The sequence below is a fragment of the Netta rufina genome, assembly GCF_964035555.1.
Source record: "Netta rufina genome assembly, chromosome: 6".
NCBI classification, from domain to species: domain Eukaryota; kingdom Metazoa; phylum Chordata; class Aves; order Anseriformes; family Anatidae; genus Netta; species Netta rufina.
In genome coordinates this window covers 2,571,188-2,596,964 of record NC_140129.1, presented here as the reverse complement: position 1 = coordinate 2,596,964, position 25,777 = coordinate 2,571,188, and the positions used below count along the sequence as shown (strand labels likewise).

General features: G+C 37.3%; 2 protein-coding genes across 5 annotated transcripts; both read right to left on the bottom strand.

Annotated features, from left to right (window-relative positions):
• Window positions 1-204: 204 nt before the first annotated feature.
• On the bottom strand, window positions 205-20,017 carry GTF3C3 (general transcription factor IIIC subunit 3). 4 transcript variants are annotated; one of them, XM_084288760.1, is made up of 19 exons: window positions 19,905-20,017; window positions 19,399-19,501; window positions 16,816-17,009; window positions 16,282-16,405; window positions 15,595-15,786; window positions 14,952-15,117; window positions 13,711-13,858; window positions 11,868-11,940; window positions 10,739-10,831; window positions 9,819-9,922; window positions 9,095-9,266; window positions 8,434-8,636; window positions 7,723-7,824; window positions 6,873-7,008; window positions 6,009-6,246; window positions 5,484-5,674; window positions 4,387-4,511; window positions 1,767-1,919; window positions 205-817 (listed from the first exon to the last, which is right to left on the bottom strand). In XM_084288760.1, exons 1-19 carry the CDS (start codon window positions 20,001-20,003, stop codon window positions 695-697), a joined length of 2,739 nt encoding a protein of 912 aa, XP_084144886.1. In that variant the 5' UTR covers window positions 20,004-20,017; the 3' UTR covers window positions 205-694. The 4 variants fall into 4 exon arrangements, 2 of the variants coding, with proteins under 2 accessions (XP_084144886.1, XP_084144887.1); XM_084288761.1 differs by having other exon boundaries at window positions 680-817; window positions 1,767-1,870; XR_014618546.1 differs by lacking the exon at window positions 205-817 and having other exon boundaries at window positions 1,783-1,919; window positions 4,387-4,506.
• A 1,628-nt stretch (window positions 20,018-21,645) lies between these two features.
• Window positions 21,646-22,794, bottom strand: LOC311210973 (uncharacterized protein C2orf66; the record flags this gene model as incomplete). Its single annotated transcript, XM_084289393.1, has 2 exons — window positions 21,646-21,828; window positions 22,672-22,794. 2 exons carry the CDS (start codon window positions 22,792-22,794, stop codon window positions 21,646-21,648), a joined length of 306 nt encoding a protein of 101 aa, XP_084145519.1.
• Between the last annotated feature and the right edge of the window lie 2,983 nt (window positions 22,795-25,777).

The following is a 25,777-nucleotide window of genomic DNA, read 5'->3' as shown; positions in this document are numbered from 1 at the left end:
TATGCTACTGTTCAACTTTCAGAACTACTTAAAAATCTAGAACATTTGTAATATGTTTTCAACAAGCTGTATGATTTTTTTTTTTTTGCTATAAGCTATTCAGTAGCATACCTTTTTTTACTGAGAATGAGTAAACAAACATCATTAACTTCAGAATTTTTATTAACAAATTCAAAAGAAGGACAACCGTCACATGGATTTTAATGAAACAGAAATCAATCTCCTTGAAATAGAACAGCTGCTAGGAATATGAACTCCTAGAAAATACTGAACATTTAAAAGAGCTTGAAATACTGAGTTCTCTAAGGATTTGTATGAACCTATTTCCTTCTTTTGTATTAGAGTACAACCTCAGTTGTAACTAGCTGTAATATTGCACATTGTTTTTCCTAAAGATAACACTGGGCTTCAGTTCTCTCTGTTTGATTCTGTACACGAAACTGAATATCAGATTACATAGTAGTTCAGAGAAGACACACTCAAGTATGTCAGCATCGTACCTGGAACAGACTGTTCCCATCTATACATAATACAGTTCAAAAGTCAGCAGTAGAAAAAGTCTCCAACTTATATACAGCACAAGCCACATCTTTGCCCACCTACAGCAAAAGCTGTATATAAAACCAGTTTCCCCAGCACTGTATAATGCAAGAATTAATACAAAGACTACCACTTCTACCTGCCACAAACTTCATCATACAACTGCGTAAGTATACAACATCTTCTGAGCCATTCTGATATTTCCACTGCTCTGATAAATAAGTGACAAGTTAAAGGCAGTATCTCTTCTCAAGTCTGTCTGGTCAGTTTCTATTCCCTGTAAAAATAATAACAATAATAAATATAATATAATTAATAATTAAGTTACCTATATGCAAAGATAAGATAAAATTGAAACTTGAGTAGCAGAGTGTAATCAAATCACATACTCGTAGTTTGCATAGGCTTTCAGTTGTACAGAAGCAATAGTATTTCTTGTGCCCTCCCTCTTTGAGTTTCTGCCTGTTAATCGCCAAAGAGTTACGTAATTACATATTCAAAACATTAGCTGTAAATTTGATAGACAATTCATAAACCAGAAAAGTTCTACTGAACTTGTCTTTGTATGTAAAGTATTTGTTTCTATAATCAGAATACAAATACTGCCTATGTCTTTTACATGGTTGAAATATTGCTGCTTTGAACACCTGGTGTTCACTAACACTAATGTTTCTTACTTTACCAACCCTTCCCCTTTTCTAAACAAACTTGTTATTCTTCTACCCACGCATGTCAAAGCTAGGCATAAATGTTCTCTTATACCAAACTTGTAAATGAATTAGGATGATCTAATTCAGATCAGTTGCAGAGCAAACCCATGGCATTCTTAATCTGCTGGTTCATATCACTCCATCATGCTGGTTTATAAAACAAAAAACTTCCAGTTATAAAATACTGCATGCAATATATATTAAGTTCAGCTATTTATTCAGATCAAGTTTGGCAACCTTTTTTGCTGCAACTTCAAGCCTATTAGGAAATCCCTCAGAACACTTAAGTCTTTGAAATTCACACATGCAGAAGTGTGTATCAGGTTACAATCAGACCTGGGTTTCCAGTGACAGGGAATTACAATATAAATTGTTCTCAACTACAGAGATCTTACCTACTTAAACTAAATGTAAACTAAACTAAACTAAACTTAGGTACTTAAACGTAAACTATGGCTGAGAAATTAACATTGACCTGACTCTACCCGCTACATAGAACTTACAAAGATACACTACCTCCAAGGTGGGAGGAGGAAGTTCAAGTACTTTTTGGTAATAGTGGATTGCCAGGTGCAGTAATCCCAGCTGGTGAAGACTACGGCCAAGGTTGTAGAAAGATTCTTGACATGGTCCACGTAGATCCAAATATCGGAAAAGGAAGGAAAACCCCTGTACACATACCATGCACGTTGTGAATGTTCCCATTAAGAAGACAGACAAAATATACTAGAGAAAAGACATTTAAATGTGGGTATTTGAACTTCTGATCCATGCTTTCCCAACATTCCCCCAGAAATCACATTTGATTTTTGAGACTGTGTAAAATGTACTGTCAGTCTCAGTACCACTGCTGGCAACAGGTGTGTATATATATGCATAGATTTATATATTACGAATTGATCTCACAGTTATTTAGTATAGTGATCTATAGCACTAACTTGCTAAATATATATGCAATATATACATACATACACAAACATAAAAGACCAGTTAATGTTCAGAAGAGCTAGCTGTCTTAAAAAACATGCAGCTAAAGGACAGGCTAGAGCAAGATCTTAAAAAATATATATACATTAAAAGGTCACCCTCCTCCATCAGTTATTTTTTTGTTGTTCTTTGTGATTATTTTTTTTAACACAATAAACCTTCACTCCCTGTCCTCTCTTTGCCTTGGATAACAGAAAGAAATGGTTACACTCTACTTTTTGCTGAACTCCGTGAAGTTCTGGAATGTGAGTGTATTCTTGGTCTTGAGCTCTATGTATTTACTTCAATACCAATTACCAGGGCAATTACCAGCAGGTCATTTTATAAAGTGGCTAAGAATAAACATCACTGAATAAAGGCATGAAAAAATTCATATATCCTAAGCAGAAGGCAAGAGTTCATGTCACTTGAAGCCAGCAGATGTTTTACTGCTATGTCCCCAGCAGAATTTGAAAGGGTGCTCATACCCAGCAATGCCACTGCTATGCCTTAACAAAACAAAGTGCTCTGTAAGTGTTAAACTTTCTTGCTTTTAGTTTAGAATTAAAATATATAATGATGTAGGTAAACTATGTGACCAGCAGAATCCGAAGTATAATCTCCTTGCCAACCCTAGCCTGAATACCTGCTCCTCCTGTGGATCAGACACACAAGCAGGATCCCACAGGGACTTCGTGCCTACTGGGGTGCTGGTGGTCCAGAAGACACAAAAGAGGGTGATGCATAAAGTGACAGACTGGTGGAACAAACTGGTCTTGCTAATATGCTGACATGCTGTAACGCCAGAGAAGTCATTTGTTTCTCGTCTGAAGGATGTCACTGCCTACCAGCTTCAAGTATTGTTCATTGCTCAAAGTTTGTACGATGCTATACAAACAAATGGCTGCCTCCCATATGGAACAAAAGGGAAAAATAAAGGCAAATACAGTATTATTTTATATTAAAATGCAGTGTTTTACTTTGCACTGAATAAGTCCTGAGGGAAACTTAGGGAGGATAGGTAGAAGAGAGGAATTCAAAAGGCAAAAAAAATGGAGCACACAACTATTTCATCCTCTCCTGTGCAGCAATTTACATTTCATTTTACTATCACTTTGGAATATGATGATTCCATTGCAAAGAGGCCTTTCTTTCCAGGGACCACGTTGGTAATGAAAGAAGATAGCTTCTTCAGCTAATTCCTCATTTCTAATGAGGAATTAGTTCAGACATTAGCAGCTAGCAATTGTAATTTAGGTCACCAGCAGGTCATCATGGCTGAACTATTAACTACAACAGGAGCAAGAGAGAATGCAAAAAAACAGTGTCATGAAAGTAAATAGAGTAAAGAGAGAAAAGCAGGGAACTGTATCACTGGAGGGTAACATAAATAGGACGTTGTTCAATTACATTAGAAAAGGAGAATGTAGCAGCCCAGGTAAGAAAGGCAAGTCATTTACAGATAGAAGTGTGTAAATATATTAAAATTAGGCCCAAATCCGCAAGCCTAAAATGCCTTAAGTTGGATATTAACGTAACTGGTCTCCTTTTAGAGTGGCAAAGGACCTACGGCTTTTGTCAAAATCCAATTAAAAGCTACAGTGTTGCAGCAATTTTACAAGTCATGAGTGCTCAAGATCCTCATCATACACTGCTGACTCTGAGCTCAGTAGCCACAGTAATTAAAAGGAATTCAAGTTAATGAAAAATACTGGTGGAGAGCACAGGAAATTGATTTCAAGATTCTGTTTGGGAATAATCAGCCTATGTTTTGTAACAATCTGACAGATGAAAGAAAAACCAAGAAAGCTGAAAAACTGAGGGTAGCCTAGACTGGAGCTCATGAGATCTTTATGTTAAGAGCTATACAGAATTGTCCAAAAGGGGAAAGAGAAAAAGACAACAGGAAAAAATAAACAAACAAACAAACAACACCTAAGTCTGGAAAGTTTTTTTAAACTATGCACTTTATGAAAGTATGAGAAGATGAGATTCAGATGGGTGTAACTTTAGCTCAAAAGCATACTCACCTGTATTTACGTTTCACTACTTCCCTCTTTTGAGATGAGTTACTAGTTATGAGAAGTTATTTAAACACAATATGTTGTTGCCATCATTGTCTGTAAGATACAAAGCCAGGAAACACTATAGGTAAAAATTACTAACGTACCTGTACTAGAAGAGCATGCCTTTTCAACACGTATTTCTGAGAAGCCATGTGGATGAAAGTTAATCCAATACAGAGGCTGTACAAAGGTTCATTGGGCTTTGCACGAAAGGCTTGCACATACTGTCCTAAAAGCAAATAGCTAAATCAGGATGTCTGTTGCAAAAAACATTCCTTGAGAGTTTAAGGATGAATAAGTAAATCTTCAAATTAGAAGAGCAAACTAAGAAAAGAAACAGTTTAATATACCTACTTAAAAACACACAGAAACCAAATACAGGAATTTATATACCGGATGTGTGGAGAATTACTGCTGTGTTCAACAGTTAGGTTTTTAAAGTTCAGTTTTGTTATTTTGATTAAACCATCACTGTTTATACCAGCTAGTTCTAGCTATACCCTGGCTAGAATAATTATGCCCAAGTACATCAAATATTAGCACCTTACCGACTAAAAAACAAACAAACAAAAAATTATTTAAAAGCATGCAAAGATAAATGAAGTAGTAAAAGATTACTGTCCCTCGCACAGTGTGGCCCTTGGTTCATGACTAAGGCTTTCATGAATTACAGTGAAAACAAGTAATTATTACTACTGGACAGCTATGGAACATGCATATGTAGATTTTATTTTAACGAAACCAATCATTAATTCATGAGGGAGACTGCATATTAACTACTTCTCATTTCTTCACAGTATAACTTCTTTTTGAGACAAAATAGGCGCATGCTCTATCTCCAACACATCTCAAGTGTGACATTTGGAGGGCTCATCTTAAAACAGTAGGTTTACTTCCATGGCCTACTTAATATGTCCAAACAACTTTATTTGCTGTTTAAGTTGGTCTGATTCTGTCTTTTTTGTTATTACCAGAAGCCTTCAGTTATCTTTGCAAGTGGATTACTATTGCAACGTGTGCTAGACTTACCAGCTTAAGTTTTATTAGCCAAACTATTTAGTAATGCTTTGATTTGTGTACAAAATAATCAAACCATCAGGTTAACGCTATGAAGCCATGCATAATTTTCTGATGTATGAAGAAAGTCTGTAAAAGAAACACTGAACTGTATTTGTTAAAATTAGAACAGTGATGACATTACCAAGAGCATGCTTGAAACTGCCAGAGACAAATGCATTATGCCCGTTTAGGACGCACAATGCATGATTATCAGGATTTTTCAGCATTAAGCGGAGACAAAAGCGATGGTGACGGACGTCCTGAGATTGCATAGTAACTTGATTGAAGATGTTCCACAGCTGAGGTTTATTGACATTTTCCATTACCATTATTCTATAGAATGAAACCCATACAAGAAATTAGTAAATGTTATAAAGTAAATACTATATCTGCAATAAAAACAGCCTAAGGGAATCAACACCAGATCAATGACTGAGGGAAAGTTGACGATGAAAGACAGAACGAAGGGTTTTGGCCAAATCAAACTACCTACTGGATTATTTTGGAATCTAAGGCTATCAGAAAGCTCCTTTTGTTTCAACAGGCTTATAGGTTTTAAGGAAGGCTGGAAAGCATTAGTCTGCCTCCTTCAGAAATCCAGCAGTATGACTACATCCTCAGTGGAAAGAATTAGAGACCAGACTGTTCAGCTTTGTCAATTCCCCACCTGATATAGTTGTATGCTTTTCTGAAGTTCTTGTCCAGAATTGCAGCAGAGAGCCCAAAGTATTCCAGCTCCTTGCGCTTTTGTCTATCATCATAAAATGAGTAATACTCCAAAGAAGAATCTACTAGGAGCTCTGCCTCCTTGTACCGGGAGAGGTCACACAAGGAATATATAGCCTTCAGGAGGAGGTTCCACCAGTCATCCTTTGTCAGAACACTCGTGAGAACAGCAAAAATTGCTAAAAATATTAAAGTCAGTAAGTCCAGAAAATTGAGATACTCTTTTTTTACGCAAACAAACAAACATGCATATAACAAACTCATCTTTTAGGCAAAATAAAGATATTTACTTTTTTTCCCCCATTTAAGTGCAATTCCTTTAAAAAAAAAGGGGGGGGGAGGGGAAACAATCAAAACTTGTGAACAAATGACAAAAAATACATGCAGTTAAAGCTGTAAACATACCACAGGAATGCATTAAAGTTACCCCTCTTCATCTACCAAACAGTGCTTAAGAATGTGTAGTCTGGCTCAACCAAGTTCAAAAATCACACCAATTTTAAAACATGTATTTCTAATATTTTCTAGAGTTACAAGTATTATAGTTGGGCTGAAGGGAATGTTGGACCATACAAACTCTAGAGGTCCTTCTCAACCTAAATTGTTAAGTAATTTTATTATTTTTTTTTGAATGGGGATTGGTCCCTGATGTTACATTGTCTTCTTTTTTGCTGCTTTCCTTGGCCTACAAATAAAACAACGTTAACGTTAACTGCATGGATTTAACATGCAAAATAGTAACTTTCATTTCATTTCTCAGAACAAAGGGGTTCATCTTCTTGATTTATTTTTAATAAAACGTTACCTTTCGCATCGCAATTTGCTGCCTCCTGGTCATCATTGTCAGAAATTTTATCCCTTGACACCTTAATAAGATAGAGGTGTCTCTCTCCAGATTTGGAACTAGATATCAAACACACCTGAGCTCTGCTCATTGCTACCTAGAAACAAATTTAAGGGCAGCATTTCAGATTACATTAACACAACCTACGTCAAAACCAGTTTCATTGCCAATTCATCTTGCTCACACTGTGTGCCAAAACAATCTACAGCTTAGAAGCACCACAACACAGTAAGCTAATGAGAGAGAACATGTCAGCTATTCAGACAGTGCAATAAAATAGTAATTACTCTAATGAAATGGATGAAATCAAGGCCTAAATATTCCCTTCCCTCACTTCCAAGTTAAAGAAAAATAAATAAATAAATAACACAAAACTACCACCACCGCTGTATTTGCTAGCTAAATAAATTCTTCTTTGCTCACTAAGTAACAAGAAAAGACAGATTAAGTAATTCAAAAGGAAGTTATTGAAATACAAACTAGTATCCGCGTGAAAGTAAATCTAAAGAAAGCATTATGTTGACTGCTAAATAGGTGAAAAGCAGCTTTAGCTTTTAGTATGTTCCACATATATTCAGAAACAGAGAGCTATTACGAGCTATACTCACAAACGATACTCTGTTCTGCACACAACAGGTAGCAAACAACAGTATTATGGGTCCCTAGAATTAACAGGCTCCCTGCAAGACTTTTATCTAACAAAACTATGAAAACATTTGCATAGTTTTCTTCCTGGGTTTGTTTGTCCCTTGTCTTAACCCAACTCATGGCTGACAAGTTTGTTAAAGCGAAACTGCATAAACTGGCTTACCTTCAACAGCATCGCCAGCATCGTAAGTAAAGTGTCTATGTAACCGTACATTTTGCCTTGGGAATACAACAACGTTGAACGATGGAGGAGCAGCTTTAATTCCTAGATGTTATTGAACATTATTATTCAACCACCCACAGAGAGAAGGAGTTTATAAAAACAATTTTGACTCAAAAAAGAACTAATAGGTTGTAAAAGCTTCTACCAGAGCTGTAATCCTAGCCACCACACATAAAAACTCTTTCAACTGCCCTGCAGTGATTACTGTTTCAAATTCCTAAATTTCAGAGAGACTGAGCATCTCTCTTACTCATGGTGATAATGCTGCTGGAGAATGGATATACATGTAGACCTTTGCTAAGACAGCACTTACAATCAGTAGAGGCCAAACCACCTATCTAGTCTGTATGTAGCATCTGCTAATCAACTTGATAGAAAGTCATTGGTGTCACGACTGGTTCTCGGTGGCCAAAAGGTTGTATGCAACATAAATTAATCAGGTGGGGCATTATAGTGACAAAATGGTCAAGGAGAAAGAGCCATGAGGACTCATCCCTGATATCCTATAATGAATCATTCACTCTGCTGCAAAAGCTCACCATCCTACAGATAAGTATCAATCCCTGGCCCTATCTAGTTGGTATCTTTGACCACTACCATAGTTCAGCAAATAACACATCGTAAACTGGAAGTACAGAGCACCTTACTCACCTGCTGAGCAGCATTAGCATCCTGAGCCAGTGTATCTGGATCATACATGGGTTCCAGAGCCTCCAGAGCTTTTTCAGGCCGACCCAGTTGCTGCTGAAGTGTTGAAAGTGAGATTCGTGCATCCAGATGCAATGGCGCAAGATCAACAACTTTGGCATAGCTCTCTGCAGCACGCTCCATGTGTCCCAAAGCCTTCAAGCATTCTAGATAGAGCATAAACACCACCACACACTTAAATGGCAGAAAAAGAAGATTTGTTGCAAGCAAAATAGTTAACATACTTTTCAGATGCTTTTCCAGTTAAAACCACTCAAAATATGAATTATTAAAGTGAAAATATTCAGAAATACACACTGATGCATCTATAGTTTAACTTACAGCATCATCAGTTGATACAGGATTGAATGGAGAACAGATGCTGTTCACTTAGATGAAAATAAAGTATTTTTAGGTGAAGGAAATTTCAGTCTGTAAGAAGAACAAGAAAACCCTCCATGATAGGGCTCTCATAGTAAACTTCAATTATAGTTTTGCAAATACTAATTATTGTTCAACACGTGCATCTAAATTCCAGTGAGCTTAGATAAAGTTCTCTGGAAATGCTCAGCACTGTCCTATCACCTCTCAGAACCACATGTTCAGCAGCCCTGCTTCTTCTCACCTGCATGCCGAAGCCAGACAACAGCCAAGTTGTATCGTTCAGAACAGACAAGGGCACTCAGGAGAGGCAGCGCTGAGTTGTATTCGCCAACATCCAGAAATGCCTCTGCAACGTCCAAATACAAGTCACCCATTTCTTCTGGATTTTGTTCTACCAGAGTGGTCAAGAGTGGCTTTAAAAACAACAACAAATAGTAAAAACACAAATAAACAGCAACACCACCACTTTAAGATCTGTTTTTTGGAAGCTCACCTTTTTATGCTGTGATTTTTATTCTACTTACATTCTGAACTACACTGCCTTTTTCTAATGTTAGTTTAAAAGTGAAAAATAAAGATAAGAATTTCACAATTGCTGAATAAGCCCTATTTGTCTGTTCTAGACATTTCATATCTTACCCATCCGTACCTTTCATAAGAACGGTCTTAGAATTTGGTAGGGCTTTAAAACAAAGTAAAGATATGTTCCTTAGTGTTCAAGAACTTTGCAATGTCTGTCACAGCACATAGGCAGTAATTTACCGTGCCTTAGTAACACTTCCAACTGAATGCAAAACGACAAAAAGAGCATTTCTGTTATTAGATGTTTGCTAGGTGTCTGTCTTGAGGTAGGAGGAAAGCAAAAAATCTCCACAGCCCTCTCGATTACCTCAGTCATATGAAGACAGCAAAAATCACCTACTTTGTTAATTTGACTTTGGATTTCTGAGTTGATTTCTACTTACATTGAGTGGCTCTAGGATGTTCAGGTGCACCAAACACACCATCAGCTTGACTGTGATATCTATGGGAACCCCCTCTGGTATGCAGCAGCTAACCTTCTCCACAGCTGTGAGAAAACAACAAATTTCTTTCTGAACCTGTATGTTTTAACAAGTATCTCCCATAGCCCCACATCCCCTCCAGGCTATGTTGAGCTATGATCAAGAAAGTATATTCTCAATGACTAGCAAATGTTGGTGTACGCCTGCCCTCTTCCCTTCTTTTGTATCTTCCCTGATGGTTGGAACAACTGCTTTCTACTGACTGTGATCCTTATTATTTCATCTGAAATATCACGTGCTATCAGTTTGCATCAACTTCAACAGCAAGATCCTGTAGGATGTGTTTGGAGCCTTCCCCCTCTGTCTTAAGATGTATTTGTTATGTAAAGCTTTCCTTTAACAATGTAGGCACCTCTACTCTCTTCTTCTTGCTTTCTCAAGGAAATATCCTGTATTAAGTGGTAAGCCCTGTATGACCATTACAACCTAAGAAAACAGTGATTCCCAACTTAAGGCTTCCCTATGACTTTCTACATCCACATCCAATTACTGCATATTACTGCATGCAGTTTAATTCATCATTCTCTGAACATCTTAATGCCCAGCATGAGAGCAGCTATTCACCTGCTGCTATATTCATATAAAATAGAAAAAATCATTTTCAAAATGGGTAAGCCCTGGGAGAATGCTTTGACTTTGGTGGCTGGTTGGGTTAAAAGTAAATATTGAGTAAAGACAACAATACACAAGGAACCTTTTCTAGACAGCCCTATTTTCCTACTGTTCGAAATCTTTCATGATTTTACTATGACTGCAACCTGATTCCTGAGAATATGATCAGTTCATAGAATTGTACTAGATTCAACAACTGAATTACTTACCTGCAGTGCTCGATTCAGCAACTGGATGACTTTGGCTGTCAGTCACTGCCTCCTCCTGGCTTTCTTGAGTTTCTACCACTGATGCTGTATCTTCTTAAACAGAAACAGTTTACCTTGAGTAGCACTGGCTAAGCCAAAAGTTACTTAATTTTGAATCCACATTTGACTGGTAGCTTACTCTTTTTTAAAACTGAAAAGCGTACATTGTTTTGAAGGACAGCAGAGCAAGAAGCAATCAAAAAAAAAAGTTTTAAAGCAACAGGTGGTGGGGAACCAAGACCTTCTGTAGTTTAGCAGCTTTGTCTTAAGAAATTATATACTTAGATAACTTGCCAATACTGTGTTTTAATTCCCAGACTCATTACAGTTGTGCTCCTTGTAAGTTATCTGTTCCTATCAGGACAGCTGTTCTGAACACCATGTTCTCTGATCATCTATATTTTCATCTACTCCATTGAAGTAAAAAGCCAACAGAAGTATCTTAAACCTGCATTAGGTTTGGCCTGTACTGCTGAAACAACTGACCAGCTGAATAGAACAGACTGCCTGCGTAAGAGTTGGCATGCTGTGATCATTCTAAAGCCCAAACAAAAATATGTTCAGACTTGAGCAATGGCTTTCATAAAGCTGATTTCTCAAAGACCATCTATTTTATTCAAGTCACAATTACAGGCTAATATCCCTAGGTATTGGTACAAACCACAACATTTAAATGTTTAACAACAGAAGTAGGATTTAAGAAGAATAGTTTCAGGTCAAAGGTTGATATTCTTAAGTATAGATGCCACTAGGTTTATCTGATTTTTTTCCGGAAGCTATTTAGCTAGCAGGAATAACTGGCCTGATGTGAACACTCAAAAGAATGTTTAGAACTTTAAGAGGCCTCCAATTGCCTGGAGAGCAGTCCTTGTCTCTAATGAGTCACTGGGGCTAATTGGACATCAGAGTAACTCCTTATAGAACTCCGAGGTCATGGTATGTAACTCATTAAAAACATGGAAGAGTTTGAAAAGAGAAAAGCCTGTCATCATGCATCAAAAACACTCTCAGGAACTGAAAAGGTAACGGAAAGAAAAATGTCACATTAGATGAACGGAAGGGTCATACTAACCGCTAGTTAACTACTTACCTTTTTTCTCCTCAGTAGGACACTTTTCAGACACTTTTTTTTCCAATACAATTCCTGCAAAATCAGTAATAACCTAAAACATAAAAGTAACTCATATCATTCTAAAGATTTAAAAGATATACGGAGTAACCAGTCTACATGACAGTTGCTTTAGACATCACAAAAGTTTTCTGAAGAAAAGTGGTATTCATTTCACTTGGGGTTAGGTCACTAGTACCGAGTTTCATCATTTGATGTCTTTTTTTCCACTCTTTTTGGACTACTTAGATGATCTAATCAGCATCTCTTTAGCAAATAAAAGTTACTTTCATCCTAGTTTGCTTTTTTAATAATAATAATAACAATAACAATAATAATAATAATAATAAACAATAATAATAATAAAACTTTTAACTTCTTTTATACCTTTCAAAAGATAGAAAAAGAAAGCAAAGCACCAGGTAAGTAACTAAGCTCTCCACAGATCTTTCCAAAGTGCTCCAACGCTTGCTCAGCCTAACACACTGCAAGGAAACTGCAAAGGCTGTCTCATTTAAAAAAAAAAAAATAAAATAACACTCATATCTACATACAGAGTTGCTTTATAGCAACCCTGGTCATACATCATGACCTCAATAAAACTAGCACAACAGAACAACTAATTAAAAAAATTAAAATCAAAAACAGACTGGCCAAGACGTTCGCTTGCCCATAAGGAGGTATGAGAGGGGAAATGCACAAGTGTTAAGGATTGTTGCTCTAAGACCCAATGTGATTTGGTATTTTTGTTCACGAATTGTAAAATAAAATATTTAAGTCACTACTGTTGCCAAAACCAGAGTGATAAATAAACACAGAGTACATAGCCCTCAGGAGAACAAACATGAATGTATTAAGGTAATTACTTTTAAAAGGCCCAGTTAACCAGCTAAAATACATACTCAGCTACCTGTGAGCAAGAAACATCACAGGAACAGACCTGGGAGAATAATCAAGAAGAAACATGGCACAGTTCTACAACTGAGCACTATATTAATAAATCTGGTACCCAAATACTGTGTACACAGAATTGACTGATTTTTAAACTAGAAAGAGGTATAGAGAGAAGAGTCAGTGGAACTGCTTGCAGGCTAGTAATACTTTATACTGTCAGAGAGAGATCTAAATAAAATCTTAGGTAGGAAAGAAAAAAAAAGAGGCAATTAAATACGAAACTTTACAAGGAGAAAGTCCCAATTATTAGTGGTTCTTCACTCTATTTGGTTAAGTATAATAATGGCCAGATACTTAAGATGTTCCTCTGAAAGCCAGGTCAAATCAAGTAGGAAACATGCCTCAGAAGCGAGAGTGAATAACCACTAGAACAAATATGCGACCTTTGCCAATTCTTGATATCTTAGAGTGAAGTTCTAGAGTCCTTCTGGAATTCGTGCTTAATGTTTAAAGCAAAAATTATTAGTACACAGGTACGCCAGATAGAGCACAAGGGTCTGAATTTGAAGCATCAGACCATTCAGTGCCACTATTTTAACCTTCACCTTCAAGAATTCCTTTTGCTGGTAGTACAACAGATACCCAAATCAGGTTGTAGGTCTCTTTTGGCTACTAAGGTTATGGTAATTGTAGAGAAGGAGAGAAGGGACCCCAAAATGCTAAACCTAGAACATCCCCCTTCTGTTGCTTGCCCCCTTCTGTTAACTTCAATGCTGATTACTACAGAACTAATGGGAAGCAATCAGTATCTGATCATCTCTACCACTATAGAAATATGACCATATTTAAGCACTACAGGAATACAAACTACGCATTCTGACTGGCATAGGGTTGATGAATACAATACACAAATGCATTTAATTTTCCATACCGCCAGTGCTTTGTCATACTGTTTGGAGGAAATATATAATTCAGCTGCTATATTAACATCTTCCATAGAGACAAGACTCTGGTGTTTAGTAAAGGCTTCTTCTATTATCTCGATAGCAGAGGTGACATCATTGGCTTCATAATAACTCCTATAAAATGCAGATATGAGACATTAAGCATTTCAGATACCTGATAATATATACTTTGATCACTAGCAAGAGGCATTTCGTATTTCTTTGCCTTTATATTTTCTTTGTCTTTTTGAAAATAATTAGGGAGAGTAAATTACAAAAGATGCTGAGAAAGAAGGTAGTTTTTCTTTCCTTATAACTTTTGGCAATTTTAATGCATTTCAAATAATTACCAATAATCCCCTATATATTCAAACAATCCCATATATGTTGGGATGTTACAGGAATTTTCATTCAGTATTCCTTGCCTAAAACCAGGTTATCAATGATGTGTTGCATTAACCTAGTTTTACAAAGAACTCCAATAATCATATTGTTACAACACACTTCTTGCATTTTTGGTGCATTTCACAACCAAAAAAATCAAAAGACTTAACTGTCTTTGAAACAGTCCAATGACAGGTTTCTACAGGTTATGCATGAGAAAGCAGAGGTATAAAGCAATTAAACAACTTACTGAAAACTAAGATTAGAGAGCTACACACTTGAACCCAAAGCCTCCTCTGTCTCAGGAAAACTTCTGTGACTTGATCTGCTCTCATTAGCAGAACAGCAGAAGGGGCAGAGATGATGACCAGATGATGGTAGAGGGGATGAAATTTACTGCAGAAACAACTCAAACTATATATAAACTACACTGCGTTGAAGACTGCATTTCAGATTTAATACCTTTTTTCACTCAGACTTGCTGGCAAGGAGATTCCAGGTCTCTAGCGATATTGTACAGATACAATTGTATACAAGTGCAGTATATTTTTGTGTGCTGTAGGCATGTTTCCAGTAACTAGTATTTGCATTTTATTCTCATACTCTAAGAGAGCCTTTCTGTGATGATGCAATGATCATGCACAGGATAATTCCCACATTTCAGTATTTGGAATCATCACAGCACATGTGATGCATGGGTGCATGCTTGTATGTGGTCATTCCCAGAAAAATCACCTGCATGATTTCAGCTACACAACCAGCTTGAATCACCCAAAGAATTTTTAATAACAGCTTTTGAGAAACTCTGGGAAACGAAATCACACTATTTTTAAGTCCAACTTACTTTGCCATGTCTCTAGCCAACTGCATAAAACGCTCTCCATCAGAGGGAGACAGGAGATTCAAAATACGCCTATAGCCATCCATAGCATTCTTATGTTCCCCCAGCTGTTCATACAGGCTTGATCTCTCCCATAGGTAACGCACATTGGTTGGGTCATACTTCAGAGCTGCAACAAGAAAAAGCATATTAGTACCCAAGTTTAGAAACGGGCAGTAACAAATTTCATGTTCATCTACTTGATTACTCTACTGCCAAAGCCCTGGGAAACACCAGCAATTTTTAAGTTGACAACAGATAACAGAAAAAGCTGTATCAATAAACATCCTGAGAAAAGCAAAGCACGCAGGTACGTGCTACCAGAAATAAATTCAGCTAGGACTCTCTTTTTCTTCTCCAAAACCATTAGGGTAACATCCCTCGCCTACTGACAGAATATTAAGGGACACATCATTAATGCACGAGCTTTTTGTAAGAAAGGACATCCTATGATAAAGATTCGTGAATCTTTTACCAAAGTCTGGACAGAAGTACCAGAATCTTAGCAAACTGAAGAAACTAAATTGGAAAGCAGGAGAAAACAACACAACGATTGCCATTAGCACCTAACATTTACTTTAAAATATTAAAATCGCTGCTACATTACCTTTTGTGTAGCAAAAAACAGCCTGTTTAATATTATCCTGTTCTAGTGACATTTCTGCCAGTCTAACCCATTCCTCAGTGTCACTAGGATTTAAGTGAGCTGCAATCAGTTCAAACTGTAATGATTTCTCCATATCACCCTGGTCTTCATAGATCATGGCAAGAGTGGAAAAGGGCTCATGAGCAAGAGGAGCTACAAAAAGAAAGAGAACAATTAAGAACTATTGTTTTAAAACCTACTTGAAATCAAGAAACTTGTCTTTCTTCAAACAGATACCAGAATTAAATGAAACATCAACATTATTGTTTCAATTCAGAAAAAAAAAATGCAGATAAGCTTCCAATTCCTTTTTTATAAATCATTAAACAGCCTGACTAAACCTAACAGCAACCATTTACAGCATTTTTTCCACTCTAGAAGTTACGCCAATAGCTGTTTACACTTTGGTTGTCGTTTTACAAAGACAGAAGTAATCTGTGGAAAGCTGCAAAATTAGGGTAACAGTTTCTTCTCTAAAGCAAAATAATAACATAAATGCACTGCAGATTCTTAATTTCATGCTAATTACACAATGACATTCCTTTTACTGAGTATTTTCATCATCAGTGAAGCCACACTGAATTTCCTAATGCACAAGACCATTTCACCCCACTCTTAAAGCCAGAATTTTTTAGCATTCTAAAATACCTTGTCGAATAATTTCCATGCACATCAGAATAGCCTCCTCACGTTCTCCTCGTGCGAACCTGATATTGGCCTCTCCCATCAGACCTCTCAAGGCACGAGGAAGTTTGCTGCGAGGTCTTCTCTCCTAAATAGAAAAAGGGATATTGATATTTTTATCAATGATGCAGCTGTGCCCAAATACAGAAGACACCAATCACACTTGCACTTTACACAACCTAATAACGAATCATTTAAGTGCTAGCAATATCAAAATGACCGACCAAAATACTTGCTAATTTTCATAACTGACAGAATAATTCTGATATCTAAAATAAATAAAATCCAGACACTGGAAAAATTTACTTCATTATTTTTGAAAGTTTCCAAACAGTACTCTTCTAAAAAACAAAGACAGGATGCCAACGCAAGCAGAAGTCTCCTACACAGAATTATTATTACAGGCAAGTCTCTCAGCACGTAGCTAAAATCATGCAAACTGGCCTTTACTACATTTTGCAAGATACAAAGAAGTTACACAAAAGTTTAAATACTTGCCTTCATCATTTTCTTGGTCTCTCGATTTAGGACCATCTCCAACACAAAAACATCTCCAGCTGTGGGCTGCTCAGGAGTTTCTTCTTCCTCTTCTTCTTCCTCTTCCTCTTCATCATCGTCCTCCTCTTCATTTTCTCCAATCATGGATGCAAAGACTCGATGAACAGATTTACTGACGCCATCTGCAGTTTCTCCTGGTTGAGAAAGCAGCAGAAAAGGCTTATAACAATCAAAAGCACACACTGCTTTATTAGGACAAGTACAGAGAAAACAGAATTCTTCATAATTAGTAGCCCACTTTAAAGAGCTATTCTGTCAGAAAAAGACCTACAGAAATGCAGAAGAGCTTCTAACAACCTCCTTGGTTTTCAAACACTGGGTTATTCATCACCAATGCCTGGTATTCCCAGTCTCTAACATTTTTTGGATATTTGATACGAACAAACATAGGGATGAACACACAGAACGAAGCAATAGTTTATTCAACATTTTTCTCGATCCATACAAGAGGAGCATATTAAGTAATTTTCAAGCACTGAACTGGTCAGATGGAATAACGCTTCTCAGTTGAAGAGGCTGAGTAGACAATTACACTAAACAATAATGCAGCAGACAATTTTTAGAAATAATTTAAAATAAGATCTTCTATCCACTCTATCCATGACAATGAGTACCTTTTCACTTGTATAAATGCAAAATCCACATTATTAACTTATCTCCAGAAAAAGAAATAACAAAATTCTTTAACATAAATAAACATATGATGCTATATGTCCAAAATAAATATGCTTAAAGCATATAATTTTAGACACATTCACTTTTTTTTAAATTAAAACCTTCAATTACAATCTTAACCCAGGGTTATAACTGCCCACAAGTTTATTTCAGTGCAAAAAGAGACTAAAAGCACTCATTTTTGCTTCATTTCTCTTCATCTGCTAGCCATCAAAATACATAGTGTTGGAAGATTTGAGTTGGAGGATTGGACATCTAAAGATTTGATAGAGACACACAGAATAAAGTTGTGACTGAAAAATAAACTTACTACACCTTGCCTATGGACAAGAGTAACTTTGGCTACTACAGCTGGGTTTATACATTTGAAAATCTTCAGAACATATTTGGTTATTTTTATTCTGACTAAAAAATATTAATGTCATTTCTCTTTTATTTCACTTTCTTTGGTTGTAGATAACAGAACACCAGCTCTGAACATCAGTGTATCAAAAATGATTTTAACAATGAACTTTTCTATCATTTTACTTCTGAAATCTACTAACAACTCTTTAAATAGTGATAAATATTATCAATGCATCCTTGATTCTACAGACTTCTTGAGACTTCTGTGTTCTCCATAATAAGAGAAAAATTAGTGCTATATTATTGGGATGTATTTTCTCTTTGATAAAGACTATGTATATGAAAAAATCATGGACAGAATACAGAGCAGAATACCACAGCTTGGAAATACTTCAGAGGCACCAGTAAAAGGCATCACCAAGGCATATGTAAGGTGAGACAATTTAATCCTATTTTGATATTTAAAAGAAAAGGAAAAAGAAAAAAAAAAAAAAAAAAAGAGGAAGAATTGAGAATTTGCAGTGAAAGTAACAAAAGGAGTCCAAGAACCAACACAAAGAGATCAGAAGTCACACTTTGCTGTCTCACAGTATTGGCAATGCCACAAGGTACACCCTGGCCAGTGCGGGGAGTACATATTCACCTCCTAAAGTCCTGGTGTCTGAAACAGACTGCAGTGCTGTAAGGCCCAGGCTCAAATCCAGAACCTGAAGCACGGGATCACCAAGCAGTCATACAAACTAAACAAAGTGCTACTCCTGCTACTTCCTGCAAGTCCTTTCATTATGGAGGAATACCAAAGAAATTAAGGTTATTTCATTAAGGGATCTAAGGAGACATTACCATCACAGTAACCTCACACAGAAAGCCATCCAAGGAATCCATCGCCAGGAATATCTGGCAGAAAAATAAGGGAAGAAATAGACCCAGGCCCTCTAATCAGTACAGGAGATAACTGAGCAAGAAGGGAAAAAAATAAAAAATAAAACGTAAAAGCAAACAAACCCTCTTTTTAGCTACTTTATTTTACTTTTTGGATGACAGTGCAAGTAGGCAACACTCTCATACAGTAAAATCAAATATTCTGAAACACTCAAGTCTCAGCCAAGAAGGCTAGCAAAGAGATAACCACAGAAAACCAAAACAAAACACAGCGAGAAGACTTTCTGAGGTGCATTAAAAACTTAAAATGTATTTGTAAGTTTAGATAAAGAAAATAATAGGGACCAGATGGTTAGCAAACCAGGAGGGGAACAAACGGAGGTATTCCCAGAAAAAAATGACCGCTTGGTCATATCCAGTCCTTTAAAAACACTTAACAAAGTTAAAGCCTAGAAACGAATGGGAACATCCTACAGAGACATACACTGTAACAGTGTGCTTCAGTACCCACAGGTCTGAAAGAGCTGACAGATATTCATAGAAAGCCAGCTATTAAAGAGCAAATGGATTCAACCACCTTTAAAATATATTTTTCACGGAAATGATCATGTTGACATTTACCCTCTGTTTCATCCTGACTGTGGGATTTCCCGGATGCCTTTCTGGATGAAGATGGAGCATCGATGTCTTCACTGTTTTCCTCAGCAGACGCATTTTCACCGTCCTATGCGCACCAACAATATTATTTATCAGCTCGGCAGTGCGACTCATCCCCGATTCCCCCTAACCTTTACAATTAGCATTTAGACTACGGGATTCCAGCTTTTGCCCTGCAAGGGGACACAGGTGTGGTACGCGCTGCATTTTTAAACGAATAAACCCGGCACCGTTTGCTTGAAGATATTTCTATTCTCATCTGGGCGGTGACCATTGACTACTGCCAGGAGAGCCTCCCTTACTAGCTGAGCGTTACGCTGAGGGAACACGAGGCGGGTAACTGTACAAGGAAGCCATAAACGCGTGCGGACACAGGAGGAAAGCTCCAAACCCAGGCGAGGAGAGGAGAGGAGGAGAGCAGAGCAGAGCAGAGCCGCCTCCCTCACGGCTCGGCTCCCCCCCCCCCCCACCTTCTCGCGGCTCTTGCGCTCCTCCCGGCGCCGCTCGAACTCCTCGAAGGAGATCTTCCCCTCCAGGTAATCGATCAGCTCCGGGCTGAAGCCCGACATGGCGGCGGGGCCGGCCGGGGGAGCGAGTTGCAGGAGGGACGCGGGTGCCGCCGCCGCGGCGCCCGGCCCGCCCCGCGCCCTCGCGTACGGGTTCCGCGCAGCGTCCCCCCCGCGGCAGGTCCCAAATCCCCGCTTCTGCACCCCAAAAAGCGGACAGGGGGCGCCCTGCGCCCTTCTCACTCCAGGAGGGGGCTTCGGCTGCGGAGCCCGGCCCCCTCCCAGCACCGCGGCGGGGCGGCAGCACCCCAGGTGTACCCCGGCCAGGGGCTCCCCACATCTCCAAAGGGGCAGAACCGGGTTACCCGCCGCGAACACAGACACGGGGCAGCAGGGAGAAGCCCCCCTTTGCACTCCCCATTTATTCACGTTTTAACACAAGGCTGTGAGCCCAGCAGCACGCATAGGTCAACAGACACCGAAGAGCCAGCTAGAGGGAGAAGGCAGCTTGCACGGGGAGAACCGTGGCACAGAGAGGTTCCTGGCGTGTCGTGTAACAGGTAAAGCAGGAGTGGCTTGCTGTGAGTTACCACTTGGCGTGAAGTTGAGAAGTTAACACCTGAAAGAGAGGGGAAAAAAGGGCATTAGACAAAGCCCTTCTGACCCATTTCCAAATTGACATGCGTAGTACTCCTTGTGGGGAGCTTTTTTTTTTTTTTTTTTTTTTTTTGCTTATTTCTTTACTGACAAACACTTGGCAAAAAAATAATTTAGTATTAAAATCTAAGTGCAGCCTTCACTGTTATTCACGCTAAGGATAGTGGAGCTGTGCTTATGATTACAAAAATACATGTTATGCAACCCTAAAAATCCTTAGCTGAACACTGATCACAAGTGAATCTCTTTAAAGTATTGGGCACATCACCTAAATGCTTAGATTCAAATCGTATTGAAATTTTCACCTATTTTTAAAATGCGAGTAAAGAGTTGTTCACCCTTCCTCAGAATTGGCACTATTCAATGACTTTCAAAATGAGCTATAAAATGATTTATGTGTTACAGTGTGTACTAATACATAGATAAGATAGCTGAGAAATACCTGCTATAATGTGAGGCTGTATTTATTCATAATGCAACCTTGGCCCCTGTCAATTTTATTTCACATTTACAGAAAGGTATGAATGAGTTCACAATCATTTTATTCAACCTTCAATTGTAGTGGTAGAAATACGGAAAACAACAGAAGTGGACAAAGATGTAAACAATGTATGCTTTGATAGTGCAGTATCGTACATGTAAATTCATTTTCTTAATATCCATGCATCACATGAAATAAATAGTCTACAATTTTATTAATAGTTTAAGTTACTTAAATAAAATCTGCCTTCTCTATTACTTGTACATTTGTAGCATTCCTCTCCCCATGAAAAAAAAAAAAAAAAAGCATGGTCTATATAGATCTGCACAAGTACCACGTGTTATTTTACAGAAGTAGTAAACACCTCATAAATCTCTACCTCAAACAATTTCCAAAGAACTTCAGGCATGAGTTAAGGTGTCACATTTTTCATTTCTTCTGAAGAACAAGTTGTTTTTATACTTTAGACAAAAGTGAGAATCACTTGAATTCAAGTCTTTCACTGGCTTACATGTAACAACATTAGAGGAAAAGGCATCCTCTTTTACCTTGGTTCAGCACCATCTTTTAGCCTTTGAAATGATTTGGAAAAGAATTTTTCCTTTCTTCATAATCTGCAAATGCAGAAGCAATAGGATCTGAGTAGAACATGACAGGCCTCGGTCCTTCATTGTTCATAGTGAAAGTAGCTGGGAATTTTCTGAGATCAAGACCCCTGCCCGAAAAATAAGCCTGGAGTGTTCTGAAAAACTGAACATATTTCATATGTGAAAACAAAGCACGCCCAACAGACATTAATTATTCATACTGAAACACAGTAGATTAAACATTTCCTCCTATAATGGATGAAATGCTCTATTTTGATCATAAACTGATGCAATAGAGTTCAGACTCATCCAATCTGCCCATGGCTGATAGCATTTAAGGACCACCAGCATTTTACTGGTGATCCACGCTCCCAGTTGAACCACAGAAGATGCAAATGTTAATCCTTTTAAAACAGACACAGCAAAACCCTTGCTGAGGGCAAATAGTGCAGTTCTGTTAAACATTTCTTTAAAGACATGTTCTCCAAGAGTTAGCAGCAGTGGACAATAGATTTGAATTGGCCCCTTAGATTGCTTACAAGTAGAAATATTTAAACAGTGGGGAAAACTGTAGGAAACTCTCCTCCCCCCCCCCCCCCCCAAATTACTTATAAGATCTTGCAAGTGGTTAACTTTCAGATCTTTTGCTACAAACAACATGCCAGATGGAAACTTACCTGTACATCTAGAAGATTAAACACGTAATCAACAGAGTACAAATTTGAAAGAAACATAATAATCATTCCTGTTCTGGACCATAAAATGAGCATCCGTATGATCAAAACATTTTTAAAAGTAAACCTGCTGGATGAAGATCACACTAAGAACGTCTCTTCAGTTAAGGGGTACATCTAGACTGAAGAATGCTTATCCAGTTGTTGTTATTGGCTATACGAAGTGCATAGTTACTAAACCATCTCACCTGTATATTAGTAGACAAAAAATCTTGTGATAGAAAACACAAACACACAAAACTTAGACTATCCTTCCTGCAGTATTTCCTTACCAGATCTCTGTTTCTAGGGTTATCTAGAGGTTTCCATTTTTCTTCTGGTTGGAAAGGAGCACCCTTTGTCAATCCTCTTACAGCCAATACTGTATATAGACCCAGGAGCACCACTTTCCACATGTTGAAAAGATGAACAGACTACCTGTTAGAAGGACAAAGAACCAGGCTCCTTAAGTCCTACAGAACTGTCACTGCTAACAAGTTAAGCTAACAATCCAAAGGAGCGCTGCAAATTATCCATGACAAGGAAAATCTGCCTACTACAGATCACATCTGTGTGCTATCAGCTTTTTTGGTTCTACACTGAAGTACTAAGAAGAACAAATTATTCTAAAGAAGTGTTTCCCTTAACAAAGCTTTTCTAGACACCAAGTTCCTTCCTTATGAAAGAGACCAGTTTGGCGCTTAACACAAGAAACTGACATTTGTAAATTTACATTTTTTATTACATTACAGCCATTTTCATTGGCTGATTAGTTAAAGTATCCAGTTTTTGTATGCTTCCAAGGATAATGCAAAACTATGGCTTAAGATCACATTGCTCTTTTTTTTTTTTTTTTTTTAATTTCATGAAATGAAAGTGCACTACATATATTAATAAGTGCAATGACAACACAGTCTGGTATAATACACTAGAGACTTGTTTCAAAACTTGATTCAAGAAAAAAAAAAAATCAGATTCTACCTTTCACTCTCTTTAAAATAAAGCTTACCAGTGAATTTGGCTCTGGCTTGCCCCTTCTTGGTTCTTCTGCTTGTAATCTGTGAACGAACTGATCTCTGTACTTATATTTCTAGTGGACTGTAGGTGGGTGTCAATGACGTTAGCAGTTCAAAAATACAGTAATGATTCCATTTCCATCCATGACATAAAGACCCTTGAGAATTTCATCCTTAATACTCTTAAGACCTGTTGCTATTGAACAGCGCAGTGCAAATTCCTCCTTCCTAAGCTGCATTACAGAAAATTGGTGGTAAGCATATAATAAGTTTAATACAACTCCCAGCAGAGATAGCAGAGCTCTATCAAAATATTACTTTTAATTAAAAATTATTAACCACATCTACCAAACAGTGACTAACAGATTATTACAGCTGGTAGAATGGTTTTCAGGCAAGATGAGATATGGATCTTTTTCTTTATGCTGGAGAAAGAGAGAAAAGTAATGTCTGTTTCCAAAACCATAACATTTTAATGAAAGTGTTGCTTTCCTTCTCTGATCTTATTGACAGTCGATATGCTCCTGTCATACTACAAACTAAGACAAAGAGTGCAAGAAGGACTATGCTAATTTACCTTGGCTTTTTATTTTATAGTGTCCTTCATCTCAAAACTGCTCAATATTTTTTGCTTGCACATTCACTACACTCTTGTCTCTACTATTTAGGTGATTTTTGATTAGCATCACATAAAACGCATCTCTAAAGAGACATTTTAAAACTAATTTTTGATAAATCTTTATCTTAACCCTAATGATGACTGTGTTTTTCTGGAGTAGAAGGCTTTACATCTTTCTTGGGTTTCAATACTGAAAACTAAAACAAAAGCCTAACAATGCTCTTCCATGCAGACAAAATTGTGGACATCTTAACATCATTACTGATAGAGTAACCAAAATTCTATCAGTATTGATGTCATCACTGCAGTAAGTGTTGGCTTATTGACAGCTTGACAAGCTGACAGCTTACTGGCAGCTTGACACCCAGAAGTTGACTTATCCAACTTGTATATTATTCTATATGGTTGAAATAAAAAAACATTATTGAAAAAAATTGCTTAAGAACAGAAAGATCAGCAGCTTGCTTAATTTTCCAATACCAAAGCACCCTTAATTCTGAAATTCCTGTAAAATTAGGGCAAAGTATAATATATTACTTTGTTTGAAAAAGCAAACATAAAAAAACACCTTTGGTTGTCATATCTGTTTTAGGAATAATTTCTAGCATAGCAGAGTCTATGTATGTAGCCATGGTCACATCACGATTGTCTGCATCTCGATTACCAGTCTATAAAATGAGGATTTCGCTGTTTTGGAATAATGCCTATAGGTAGGCTTCATCCTTCTTACTAGAGATCTGCATCATATGTAGCTCAGAATTTACACTTACAACCCACAGCAATTTCATGATTTCCTCATCACTTTGTGTAGGAGACACAATAAGCTGCTTCTACAGCTGTTTAAACCAAGCTGCTGTTATTGTTGGTGGATTTTGTTAGTTTTTTGAATGATATGGTATTTTACTGTATATTTAGGGGTGCCAAATCAAATACCTGTAGTCTTCTGCAGAGCCAAGGTAAAACATCTAATGGAAATTACAGAAGGTTTAAAAAACAAAGTAGCCTCATTTCCCAATGCACCTGCCTCTAAAATCAATTCTAAAGAAACTTACAAACAAGGTACCTCTCCATTTCTGAAGGAAGGAACTATATTTATGTCATTAAAAAGAAAAATAGAAAAAAAAGATAAACAGAAAAAATTCATCATCAGACACAAGGAGAATTAGCCCTTTCATTTAATTATGAAGGGAAACTGTAGTCCTGGATTTCCTTAGGGTGATAGACTTGTCACTTTAAGATGGTTTAAGGAACAGTTTAAACTATGCATGGAAGTACCCTTATTTATTTCCAAAACATTGTCCTATGTTACTAAGCAGCCAGTTTACAGCTACCACCTTAAGATATTTAAATTTACCTTAAAATATTTAAGGCAAATACCTCTAATGGCTTATATTCAACAAAACTTAAAATATTTTGGGTGGGTTTTGTTTTCTTTCTCTCCCCTAGATGGGAACATGGACAGAGAATCATTCACTCAACTTGCTTCTGTTGAGGAAGATTTCTTAATCTTCAACATGACTTCTGAGATTTCCTATCAGACTTTGGTTTCTTTTGCCAGAGACACCAGGCTCTGTAGCCAGAAACATGGTTTGGAATTTTATTTCTGGCACTGACTAAATAAATGTAAACAGAAGAGATATTGAAACAGCAGTTGGTAAAAGTTTACCTTAGTGATGTTAACTTGCATATGAGAATCTTTGGTCTTGATTCCTCCTCCAGTCAATATATAATCAATTAGTTAATGCACATTTGTGCTGTGTACAT

Excerpts from the sequence above, each read along its gene's own strand:
- GTF3C3 (XM_084288760.1), bottom strand. The coding sequence starts at position 20,003 with ATGTCGGGCTTCAGCCCGGAGCTGATCGATTACCTGGAGGGGAAGATC. Across the intron at positions 17,010-19,398 it reads CAGTCAGGATGAAACAGAGG|GAGAAACTGCAGATGGCGTC; the intron begins GTAAATGTCAAC and ends TTTCTCAACCAG. Across the intron at positions 11,941-13,710 it reads AGTATGACAAAGCACTGGCG|GTTATTACTGATTTTGCAGG; the intron begins GTATGGAAAATT and ends TTTATGTTTTAG.